The 13,075-nt window shown below is 43.2% G+C and overlaps 1 protein-coding gene across 2 annotated transcripts in view; it reads left to right on the forward strand.

Annotated features, from left to right (window-relative positions):
• tatdn1 (TatD DNase domain containing 1) overlaps nt 1-13,075 on the forward strand; it is a 104,858-nt gene that overhangs the window by 73,502 nt on the left and 18,281 nt on the right. For both annotated transcript variants that reach the window (XM_063062914.1, XM_063062923.1), the window contains one exon: nt 6,719-6,845. In XM_063062914.1, coding sequence (XP_062918984.1) covers nt 6,719-6,845 — 127 coding nt within the window. The remainder of the gene's footprint in view (nt 1-6,718; nt 6,846-13,075) is intronic.

Below are 13,075 nucleotides of genomic sequence, written 5' to 3' on the forward strand. Positions count from 1 at the left end.
GGGTGGCTAATGTTGTCCCACTCTTCAAGAAAGGAGGGAGAGAGAAAACGGGGAATTATAGACCAGTTAGCCTGACGTCAGTGATGGGAAAGATGCTGGAGTCAATTATGAAAGATGAAATTACGACACATTTGGATGGCAGTAACAAGATAGGTCCGAGTCAGCATGGATTTACGAAGGGAAATCATGCTTGACTAATCTTCTGGAATTTTTTGAGCATGTAACTATGATAATGGACAAGGGAGAGCCAGTAGATGTAGTGTACCAGGACTTTTAGAAAGCCTTTGATACAGTCCTTTGATATAGGAGATTAGTGGGTAAAATTAGGGCACATGGTATTGGGGGCAGAGTACTGACATGGATTGAAAATTGGCTGGCTGACAGAAAACAAAGAGTAGCGATTAATGGGTCCCTTTCGGAATGGCAGGCAGTGACCAGTGGGGTACCGCAGGGTTCAGTGCTGGGACCACAGCTGTTTACAATATACATTAATGATTTAGTTGAAGGGATTAAAAGGAACATTAGCAAATTTGCCGATACACAAAGCTGGGTGGCAGTGTGAAATGTGAGGAGGATGTTATGAGAATGCAGGGTGACTTGGACAGGCTGGGTGAGTGGGCAGATGCAGTTTAATCTGGATAAATGTGAGGTTATCCACTTTGGTGGTAAGAACAGGAAGGCAGATTATTATCTAAATGGAGTCAAGTTAGGAAAAGGGGAAGTACAACGAGATCTAGGTGTTCTTGTACATCAGTCACTGAAAGCAAGCATGCAGGTACAGCAGGCAGTGAAGAAAGCTAATGGCATGCTGGCCTTCATAACAAGGGGAATTGAGTATAAGAGCAAAGAGGTCCTTCTGCAGCTGTACAGGGCCCTGGTGAGACCACACCTGGAGTACTGTGCGCAGTTTTGGTCTCCAAATTTGAGGAAGGACATTCTTGCTATTGAGCGAGTGGAGCATAGGTTCACAAGGTTAATTCCCAGGATGGCGGGACTGTCACATGTTGAAAGATTGGAGCGACTGGGCTTGTACACACTGGAATTTAGAAGGCTGAGAGGGGATCTGATTGAAACATATAAGATTATTAAGGGATTGGATAGGCTGGAGGCAGGAAGCATGTTCCCGCTGATGGGTGAGTCCAGAACCAGAGACCACAGTTTAAGAATAAGGGATAGGCTATTTAGAACGGAGTTGAGGAAACACTTTTTCACACAGAGAGTGGTGGATATGTGGAATGCTCTGCCTCAGAAGGCAGTAGAGGCCCAGTCTCTGGATGCTTTCAAGAAAGAGATGGCTAGAGCTCTTAAAGATAGCGGAATCAAAGGTTATGAGGATAAGGCAGGAACTGGATACTGATTGTGGATGATCAGCCATGATCACAGTGAATGGTGGTGCTGGCTCAAAGGGCCGAATGGCCTACTCCTATACCTATTGTCTACTGTCTGTTGATGACCTACCAGGGACAAGTTGCAGTGATCGCGTCTCTGGCACTGAGACTGGACCCTCAGCTCGGAAGGGAAGGAGGGAAAAGAGGAGAGCAGTAGTGATAGGGGATTCAATGTTAGGGGGACAGATAAGAGGTTCTGTGGGAGAGATCGAGAATCCCGGATGGTCTGTTGCCTCCCTGGTGCCAAGGTCCGAAATATCTCGGATCGAGTTCTCGGTATTCTCAGGAGGGAGGGTGAACAGCCAAATGTCGTCGTTCATATAGGGACCAATAATGTGTATAGGAAGGAGGAGGGGAGTTTAGGCAGTTAGGTGCAAAGTTGAAGGACAGGACCTCTAGGGTTGCAATCTCAGGATTGCTACCCGGGCCATGTGCCAGTGAGACTAGAAACAGGAAGATAATGCAACTAAATACATGGCTAAGGAGTTGGTGCAGGAGGGAGGGCTTCATGTTTCTGGACAATTGGGCCTTGTTCCAGGGAAGATGGGACCTGTTCCGACAGGATGGGTTGCACCTGAACTGGAGGGGGACTAACATCCTTGCGGGAAGGTTTGCTAGTGCTGCTCCGGGGGGTTTAAACTAGATTTGCAGGGGGAGGGGGACCAGAGTGTTAGAGCAGATAGTGAGGTGGAGTAGGATAAAGGTCATGCGAGAACTGCAAGTATAGTGCATGGAGTAAAGCCAGACCTAACGTATAAAGAGGCTTTGAGGAACGAGAAGCAGAATAAAGGGTGTAAAGGTGGTAAGGTAGAAAGGCTAAAGTGCGTGTACTTCAATGCAAGAAGCATCAGGATCAAAGGTGATGAACTGAGAGCTTGGATACATACATGGAATTATGATGTAGTGGCCATTACAGAGACTTGGCTGGCACCAAGGCAGGAATGGATTCTCAATATTCCTGGATTTCAGTGCTTTAAAAGGGATAGAGGGGGGGAAAGGGGAGGGGTGGCATTACTGGTCAGGGATACTATTACAGCTACAGAAAGGGTGGGTTATGTAGCAGGATCTTCCTGAGTCAGTATGGGTGGAAGTCAGGAACAGGAAGAGAGCAGTTATTCTATTGGGAGTATTCTATAGGCCCCCTGGTAGCAGCAGAGATACCGAGGAGCAGATTGGGAGGCAGATTTTGGAAAGGTGCAAAAATAACAGGGTTGTTATCATGGGTGACTTTAACTTCCCTAATATTGATTGGCACCTGATTAGTTCCAATGGTTTAGATGGGGTAGAGTTTGTTAAGTGTGTCCAGGATGGATTCCTGTCACAGTATGTTGACAAGCCGACTAGGGGAAATACCATACTAGATCTAGTACTAGGTAATGAACCGGGTCAGTTCACAGATCTCTCAGTGGGAGAGCATCTGGGAGATAGTGACCACCGCTCCTTGGCCTTTAACATTAACATGGAAAAGGATAGAATCAGAGAGGACAGGAAAATTTTTAATTGGGGAAGGGCAAATTATGAAGCTATAAGGCTAAAACCTGTGGGTGTGAATTGGGATGATGTTTTTGCGGGGAAATGTACTATGGACATGTGGTCGATGTTTAGGCATCTCTTGCAGGATGTTAGGGATAAATTTGTCCTGGTGAAGAAGATAAAGAATGGTAGGGTGAAGGAACCATGGGTGACAAGTGAGGTAAAAATCTAGTCAGGTGGAAGAAGGCAGCATACATGAGGTTTAAGAAGCAAGGATCAGATGGGTCTATTGAGGAATATAGGGTAGCATAAAGGAGCTTAAGAAGGGGCTGAGGAGAGCAAGAAGGGGGCATGAGTGCACATGCACCGGTCATGCATGCAGCCTGTTACAGCCGTTCTGACTGGTATTCTTACTTTTAAACTTATGTTATTTTTTGGTTTTTTTTCTCACGGTAACACGTCAAAGCTGCACCCTCTCTAACATGCTGGTAGAGAGAGTTTTATTTGGGTTTTTAGCGCTGGAAATAGTTACATTCTGACATGTCTCATTAGTGGGACAGAAGCATGGTCGCATTGTTTATTCCAGGGACCAGCTGCTTGCGCTTATGCCGGCCGGTTTAGCGAGCAGACCGGCGGACACCCCAGCTGAAATCTGGAGGAAAACACACAGAGGATGCAGAGGCGGATCACAAAGTTGAGGAAAGAGGACCGGGTTGAGACAACAGAGACTTATGGAGAAGAGGAGTTCAGTGGGTAATAAAATGGACGAGTTCACAGCGCTAGCCAGGCATCAGAGAACATTTCGGGAGTGCAGTGTTATGTGTTTCACTGGAACGGGGTTACACGAGGACATACCTGATCAAGACCTTTCCATGGACAGCTTCCAGACCGTTCGGGCTGACTGGAGGTGCACTGAGAGCGGTAAGCGTAAAGGAGTTGGGTGCTTACTGTTCTGGTTAACAACAGATGGTGCAATCCGGGTCATATTACGATCAAGGAACGTATTTGTAGACCAGATATTGAACTTTTTGCTGCTGGACTTCAGCCATATTCCACCAAGATACAACACTGGGCGGCACGGGAGGTTGTTCCTGCCTGTGGCCATCATACTTTGCAGCTCCTCCCATGGAGGGTCAGACACCCTGAGCCAATAGGCTGGTCCTGGACTTATTTTCCATCTGGCATAGTTTGCAATTTGTTGTTTAATTGTTTGTGGTTTTTGTATTGCTATATTTATGCTCTATTCGTGGTTGGTGCGGCTGTAACGAAACCCAATTTCCCTCGGGTTTCAGTAAAGTATATCTCTCTATCTATCTATGAGAAGGCCTTGGCGAGTAGGGTAAAGGAAAACCCCAAGGCATTCTTCAATTATGTGAAGAACAAAAGGATGACAGGAGTAAAGGTAGGACCGATTAGAGATAAAGGTGGGACGATATGGCTGGAGGCTGTGGAAGTGAGCGAGGTCCTCACTGAATACTTCCCTTTGCTATTCACCAATGAGAGGGAACTTGATGACGGTGAGAACAATATGAGTGAGGTTGACGTTTTGGAGCATGTTGATATTAAGGGAGAGGAGGTGTTGGAGTTGTTAAAATACACTAGGATGGGTAAGTCCCCGGGGCCTGATGGAATATTCCCCAGGCTGCTCCATGAGGCGAGGGAAGAGATTGCTGAGCCTCTGGCTAGGATCTTTATGTCCTTGTTGTCCAAAGGAATGGTACTGGAGGATTGGAGGGAGGCGAATGTTGTCCCCTTGTTCAAAAAAGGTAGTAGGGATAGTCCGGGTAATTATAGACCAGTGAGCCTTACGTCTGTAGTGGCAAAGCTGTTGGAAAAGATTCTTAGAGATAGGATCATGGTCTGATCAGGGACAGTCAGCATGGCTTTGTGAAGAGCAGATCGTGTCTAATAAGCCTGATAGAGTTCTTTGAGGTGGTGACCAGGCATATAGATGAGGGTAGTGCAGTGGATGTGATCTACATGGATTTTAGTAAGGCATTTGACAAGGTTCCACACTGTGGGCTTATTCAGAAAGTCAGAAGGCATGGGATCCAGGGAAGTTTGGCCAGGTGGATTCAGAATTGGCTTGCCTGCAGAAGGCAGAGGGTCGTTGTGGAGGGAGTACATTCAGTTTGGAGGATTGTGACTAGTGATGTCTCACAAGGATCGGTTCTGGGACCTCAACTTTTCGTGATTTTTATTAACGACCTGTATGTGGGGGTGGAAGGGTGGGTTGGCAAGTTTGCAGATGACACAAGGTTGGTGGTGTTGTGGATAGTGTAGAGGACTGTCGAAGATTGCAGAGAGACATTGATAGGATGCAGAAGTGGGCTGGGAAGTGGCAGATGGAGTTCAACCCGGAGAAGTGTGAGGTGGTACACTTTGGAAGGACAAACTCCAAGACAGAGTACAAAATAAATGGCAGGATACTTGGTAGTGTGGAGGAGCAGAGGGGTCTGGGGGGTACATGTCCACAGATCCCTGAAAGTTGCCTCACAGGTAGATAGGGTAGTTAAGAAAGCTTATGGGGTGTTAGCTTTCATAAGTCGAGGGATAGAGTTTAAGAGTCACGAGGTAGTGATGTAGCCCCATAAAACTCTGGTTAGGCCATACTTGGAGTACTGTGGCCAGTTCTGGTTTACTCACTATAGGAAGGATGTGGAAGCATTGGAAAGGGTACAGAGGAGATTTACCAGGATGCTGCCTGGTTTAGGGAGTATGCATTATGATCAGAGATTAAGGGAGCTAGGGCTTTATTCTTTGGAGAGAAGGAGGGTGAGAGGAGACATGATAGAGGTATACAAGATATTAAGAGGAATAGACAGAGTGGATAGCCAGCATCTCTTCCCCAGGGCATCACTGCTCAATGCAAGAGGACATGGCTTTAAGGTAAGGGGTGGGAAGTTCAAGGGGGATATTAGAGGAAGGTTTTTTTATTCAGAGAGTGGTTGGTGCGTGGAATGCTCTGCCTGAGACAGTGGTGGAGGCAGATACACTTGTGAAATTTAAGAGACTACTGGACAGGTATCCCTGCTAATGGCCCAATCAACTTTGGCTGGCTCCTTTTCCATACTGTAATTTCCGTTACTTCACTGTAGTACCAATGCTTCTGACTTTGAGAGAGAGAGAGAGAGAGAGAGAAGCTAATTTGCAGGGTGAATTCTGTCATATTATGATCACTACCTCCCAAGGGTTCCATTACCTTAAGCTCCCTAATCATGTCCGATTCATTACACAACACCCAATCCAGAATTGCTGATCCCCTAGTGTACTCAACCACATGCTGCTCCAAAAAGCCATCTCATAAGCATTCCAAAAATTCTCCCTCTTGGGATCGAGCATCAACTTGATTTTCCCAATCTATCTGCATATTGAAATCTCCCATGACTAATATAACATTTTTTTTTGACATGCTCTTTGTCTCCTGCTGTAATTTGCAGACCACGTCCTGGCTACTGCTTGGAGGCCAAATAACTCCCATCCCTATCAGGGTCGTCTTATCCTTGCTGTTTCTTAACTTGAGGATCTCAGCAATTCTAAGAGCATCTGGGGGTGGCATAGAGGGAGGAAAAGAAAGGAACAGTAAGGAACAGTCAATATTTCAAGCTGAAAGCCTGCATCAGATTCTCAAAGTGTTTTTGAAATAAAAGATAATCAATGTTGTTGTGGAATAGAAAGGCAGGCTTGAGGGACCAAATGTTCTAGCCCCTGTTCCTGTTTGTTATGTTTGAATATATAAATACATTTTCCAGAAAAGAATGTTGTATTATATTGTCTGGATCAGTTTCTATTCATGAGATGTAGGTTTTGACATGGTTTTTAAAAACCTGTCATGTAATTTGTTTATCTTTGATAAGATGCACCGTGGTGTGGAGTAAAGAACACTCATGCAGGCGCTAAATATGTGAAAACAACTTTTCCAACAAAGAAGAAGTGGGAAGAAGGATATTGCCTTAAGGATAGGAATGAACCATGCCATATTATGTAAGTATTCTTACTAAAGAAATTCCTTCCTTCTCCCCCACCCCATCCTTCAGTAATTCAAGTTATGGCAAGTATTGCTGTGATTCTCTTATCCTTATTGTAAACATAGGGCCATTGGGGACATACTTTCAAGGTATCACATATGCTAGCAATTAATGTTGTGTGACTAAGAAACTGCTATTCAGCATGCTTCATTAACTGCATCATATTTTGGTATCCATTAACACCACTAGTTCCATTTGCTATGTTTCATCCAAGATAGAACATGGCATTAGGCACAATTCCCTGTATAAATCAATAAACAAAGCATTCAATGAACAAGCCTCTTATTGTTATACCCCCCTTATCAATTCAAATGTTGGCTTGGCCTGTCTAGCTAACGTGTCAAATTCTCATTGGCTCTGATTTGAGCCAACATCATTTTATTGCCTTTCCTTCAAGTGAGAAGTTGTAATAAATGTCTCTTTGTTCTGAATCAGAGCAGACCAGCCCTTTACTAGGCTCAGGTCAAACACAGATTTCCTTATTCATAAACCTGCATGTTTTATCTTTCCAAAGAACACGTCACAAATAACTTATTAATTGGAAATTACCTCTATTCGTGAGCAAAACCAGTTCACAAGACAGCACACAAAATGGAGGTTACCAAGCAGCTACCCAAAATAAGAGCTTCCATTCATTCAACCACATGGCAAGAACAACGACAACTGGTTTGTCTACTTCCACTGTCCTGACTCATTCAAGTTTGATGTTTTCTTCCATATTTTACTTCCTTAATGGCCAATATCTCTTCCCTTTTGATCCACAGAAAATTCTGAGGATCACACTACTGTTATGTCTGAGTGAATATAGTACAAAATTAATGCTGGTGTTCCTTTGGTACTGTATTCATTCAGACAAACAGTAGAAAGTAACCATGAGGTAATAGGTTGTACAAACAGCATCCTTAGCATTTGAGTAGTTTCATTATTAACTCTGCCAATAATTCAGTTTGTCATATCTCTCAAGGGATGTAAAATGTGGAGCATCTCTGAAACTACATTCGCTTGTTGCTTAGAGAATTTAATGGAAAGTTTACAGTAATATATCTTGCATATTTACTACTTTACCATGGAAACTCCAGCAGCATATCCTAATTCTTACATTCATTAAGCCCCCTTCTTTGCCTCTCTCGTGTTTTAAATTTTGAATGGGTAAACTGTTCAATTAATAAATGTTAGAAAACTTCCTTGTTGGAAATGTTGGAGGCTTATTCCACACCAACTAGGAATTTGGAGAGATGTTAGTTGAACAACACTTGAACATGTCTTTATCCTGGTACTAGAACAATTTGTTCTTCTGTTTTGTCTAATAAAAGCCCTACTCCCTTTGTATCTGTCTGAATCTCATCACACAACAAAGTTCTAGTAACAGATGTCACTACAATTGTTATGGTACAAGTTGTCATCGACTCTACCATGGGATGTATGGAAGATTGAGGCTCAGGAGCAACTGAGATTGAGTTGTCTGGGGCACATGCTAACTGATCTCGGTTCTAATTTGTGTCCATGCCAACAATACTACTATGTTCACAATGAAGATATACCTGAGTTACAAGTCCTTTTTTTCCTGAAGCAGGACCCAAAAAGACATGCCTTCCCACTATTATCCTAGTACTCCCATTTTTTCCCCATTACACAACCTTGATTATCAACAGACATTGGTCTTACTTCTTTTACAAAATCTTGTATCAGTTCATCATGAGCTCATACTACCAGTTCACCTTCCTCATCCACAGTCTTCTACCATTACCAGTGTATCGGATGCAATTCAAATAGACATGTCCATGAATGTTGTTAATTGTGCATCTGCAGCCAATCTAATCTTCATACCTTGTAGCTGTCCAGATGAAAATGCATTTGGTCAATACACTCTATAATAGAACATACCTTCAGCAAAGCCTTCAACTACTAAGAGGCCACTCATCAGTAGTATTACAATACCAATCATTTGCAAACAACCGGAGAAAAAACATCAAGAGCAATTTCTATACTTATTGAGTCATCTGATATTTCCTCTAAATTTAACTCTTCCATTGTTCACTTTATATCCAGAAGATCTAGTGATGAACACAGTTTCCCATCTGTTTCTCTTCCATTGCCTCTGCCATGGCTTAGGTGATTGCAGTGGTTGCCTTGCCTTAAACCTCCCTTCTTGATGCTGAGTATGAAGTGAACTATTGTTAACCTCTGGATGCGAACTAGAAGTGGTTGCCCAACCACTTCCCGAACATCATATTGACAATGTGCCTTTAGACCTCAGCTACTAGAGAACAAGGGGTTTAAGTTGGTTAATATGATCCCAACCTGACTTATTGGGAACAGCTTGGATTCAATAAACCGATGGACGGTCTCTGTCAGTGGCGTTATATGGCATCATATACAAATCTCGGAGATGTAAAAGAACCTGGCTGATGTACTGAGGTCATACTCAGGCAGTGATAAATCTAACCCAAAAAGGAATTCTAACCCTCTCATTTCTCTCCCTGTCATCAACTTAAAAGGTGTAAATCCAGCAAAAGCAGCTTCTGTGGTACAGATGATCATAAGGACATAGGGTAAGGCAGTGACCCAGATGGTCCTGTGCTGTTTAGCCATTATAGCCAACACTGTCTTTAAAGTCCTATTCATCCATTCAACAATTCCACTGGATTGGGATCGATAAGGAACATGAAACCTCCATTTTATACCAAACAGCTTCAAGAGATTTGCATCACTTGTGCAGTGAAATGAGGACCTTGATAAGATTCTAAACTCCCTGAGTAAAAGTTCCATTGAACAAAATCCTGGCTGTAACTTAGCAGAGTTATTTATATTTGGCAAAGTCTCTTACCCACTTGGATATATTCCACTATCACTAGGATATATTTCAATCCTTCAGGCAATGGAGGTAAAGGTTCCACAAAATCAGTCTGCAAGTTAACCTATGGTTCTTCTATGGGGCTTATTTGTCTTAGAGCTGCTTTTCGAGCCATTTTATCTGGGATATACTGAGCACAGATCAAACTATTCTTACAATAATGTCTTTATCTCTTCCAATTTTTGGCCACCAACAGAGATTCTTCTGCTCCTTGTTGCCCAAAAATGTCATGGGGCACCAATACATCATCTAATTTCTTTCACTTTCTGGCAACACAAATTTACCATTAAGTACAATCCCATTCTGTACCTGTATTCCTGGATATTTCTCATTCTCCTCAGAATTCTCTCCTCTCTCTACCTTTGCTAACTTATGATCCTGGTGCAGCACCTTGACTAAGTCTGTAGGTACACTCTTTGCTGGTTTCGTTGTTATCACTCCCTCTATATTTGGATTCCATTTCACCCCGCACCTTGCTCCTATTTTGGCTAATTCATCTGTTCCCTTCTGGGGATGTTTATAAATGAGCTTTCACTGTGTTTACTATCTGTTTCCTCTTGCCTTCTCAAAATATATATTTCAGCAAAGTTACTAATGCAAGGTCTACCATCTGCTGTAACGTAATTTCTAGCTTCCCGTAATGGTAAATATTCAGTAAAACTATTACATCCTTTCTGAGTGTATAACTGCTCCTGAAGGATATCTGTCTGGATGGCTAACAACAAAAGCTATAACAGCGGTCTCTGCCACTTTTTTTTAGGTAACTTGATCACAACACTTTCTACCTTTACTCCTTCCTCATCCTCTACATGTATACCACATCCCGTAAGCTTCTTCTCCATGATCTGATGACGATTTGTCAACAAAGATCCTCAAAGAGGAACTTTCTGGTTGCATGACTTTATTATCCTCTCCTGATTTTAAGGTGGGGAATGAATGGTCCTTTCCATCCTTTCAATACTGTTACCTGACATCCGTGAGGTCTACCCCACTAAGTTAAATTGTCAATGAGCATGATTGTACTGCTAACTCTTAACTGCAACATCCATTGGACAAGTTGAGTTTGACTGATTACCCCATACTTGTTGTGGCCATCCAACAAAAGCTGAATTGGAGCATGCTCTGTTAAAATGGTTAGTGGATTAAGACCATCAATACAAGTGAAATGTTTGACTGCCTGAAACACTGCTAATAGATGATATTCACAAGTTTGAGATGCTTACACCACTGGTTTCAGTCTGCTATGCATCTCCTGGAGTAACACAGCTAATATCGTATTCCTGGTGGCAGTGACATCTGAAGAGAACGGCTTGGAAGGGGTTAGGGTGTAAAGAGCAAGTGCTTCTGCAAGGCTGATTTTAGGACCTGATTCTGCCATAGACTTTTCTGGTTTCCATTCCCATGGAACACCTTCCTTCAAGAAAGTGGGTGAGCTTTGGTGTCAAAGCCATCTATGTGGTCTGTACAATGCCCCACTAAACTAAGAAACAACCTCAATCGCTTCACGTCAGTAGGAAAAAGTAGTTTTGCCATAACATCTACATGCTGTTTATCAACATCTCATCTCCCGGGGTTATGACTACCCCAAGTAACTAACCTGCTGCCTCATGATTTGAGCTTTTTTAAGGCTTACCTTAAAGCCCATCTTCTGTAACAGTTGAAGTAGTTCTTTAAATAACTCATAATGCTCCTGTCAGGTCTCTGTCAACAACAGTACATCAGCTTTTTTTGTGTGTGCCATACTCTGCCAGAGCCTCGGTGACCACTTTTTTCAAGTGGTTGTTTTGGAGGAAAGATTCTGTGAGTGGTCCCCCACGTCCTTCTCACAGTACATCATCTACATATTGAATTAAACACTGGGGAGCTCGAATGGCTTTCAGTGCATTGGCCAAACATTGATGGAAAATGGAGGGCAAATTATGAAACCCTTGTGACAAAATTGTCCATGTATACTCTTCTCCCTTGCAAGTGAAAGCACATTTATATTGACATTCTCTTTTCAATGGGACTGATCAAAATCCATTACTTGTATCCAGTTCTGAGAACCACTTTGCTACAGTATTCAGCTTAATCATAGTCTCGGAACCTGTGGCTACAGTAGAGGCAGTTTGTAGATGCTATTTTTTGCAAAACTCACTGTTAAGAAACAATAATTTTCTCTATATCTCCCTCTGCTTAGAAACATAGAAAACCTACAGCACAATACAGGCTCTTCAGCCCACAATACTGTCCCAAATATGTACTTACTTTAGAAATTACCCAGGGTTACCCATAGCCCTCTATTTTTCTGAACTCCATTTATCTATCCAGGAGTCTCTTAACAGACCCTATCGTATCTGCCTCCACCACAGTCGCCAGCAGCCCAATCCACGCACTCACCACCCTCTGCATAAAAAAAAACTTATCCCTGAGAACTCCTCTGTACCTACTTCCAAGCACCTTAAAACTATGCCCTCTCGTGTTAGCCATTTCAGCCCTGGGGAAAAAGCCTCTGATCAATTCCTCTCATCATCGTATATACCTCTATCAGGTCACGTCTCATCCTCCATCGCTCCAAAGAGAAAAGGCCGAGTTCACTCAACTATTCTCATAGGGCATGGTCCCCAGTCCTGGCAACATCCTTGTAAATCTCCTCTGCACCCTTTCTATGGTTTCCATATCCTTCCTCTAATGAGGTGACCAGAACCGAGCACAGTACTCCAAGTGGGGTCTAATCAGGGTTCTATAAAGCTGTAACATTACCTCTCAGCTCTTGAACTCAATCCCACCATTGATGAAGGCCAATGCACTGTATGCCTTCTTAACCACAGAGTCAACCTGCGCAGCAGCTTTGAGTGTCCTATGGACTCGGACCCCAAGATCCCTCTGATCTTCTACACTGGCAGGAATCTTACCATTAATACTATATTCCGTCATCATATTTGACCTACCAAAATAAACCACCTCACAATTATCTGGGTTGAACTCCATCTGCCACTTCTCAGCCCAGTTTTGCATCCTATCAATGTCCTGCTGTATCCTCTGACAGCCCTCCACACTATTCACAACACCCCCATCCTTTGTGTCATCAGCAAATTTACTAACCCATCCCTCCACTTCCTCATCCAGGTAATTTATAAAAATCACCAAGAGAAGGGGTCCCAGAACAGATCCCTGTAGCACACCATTGGTCACCAACCTCCATGCAGAATATGATCCGTCTGCAGCCCCTCGTCACTTTCTGTGGGCAAGCCAATTTCTGGATCTACAGAGCAAGATCCCCTTGGATCCCATGCCTCCTTACTTTCTCAATAAGCCTTGCATGGGGTACCTTATTAAATGCCTTGCTGAAA

The sequence above is a fragment of the Mobula hypostoma genome, chromosome 1, assembly GCF_963921235.1.
Source record: "Mobula hypostoma chromosome 1, sMobHyp1.1, whole genome shotgun sequence".
Lineage (NCBI taxonomy): Eukaryota > Metazoa > Chordata > Chondrichthyes > Myliobatiformes > Myliobatidae > Mobula > Mobula hypostoma.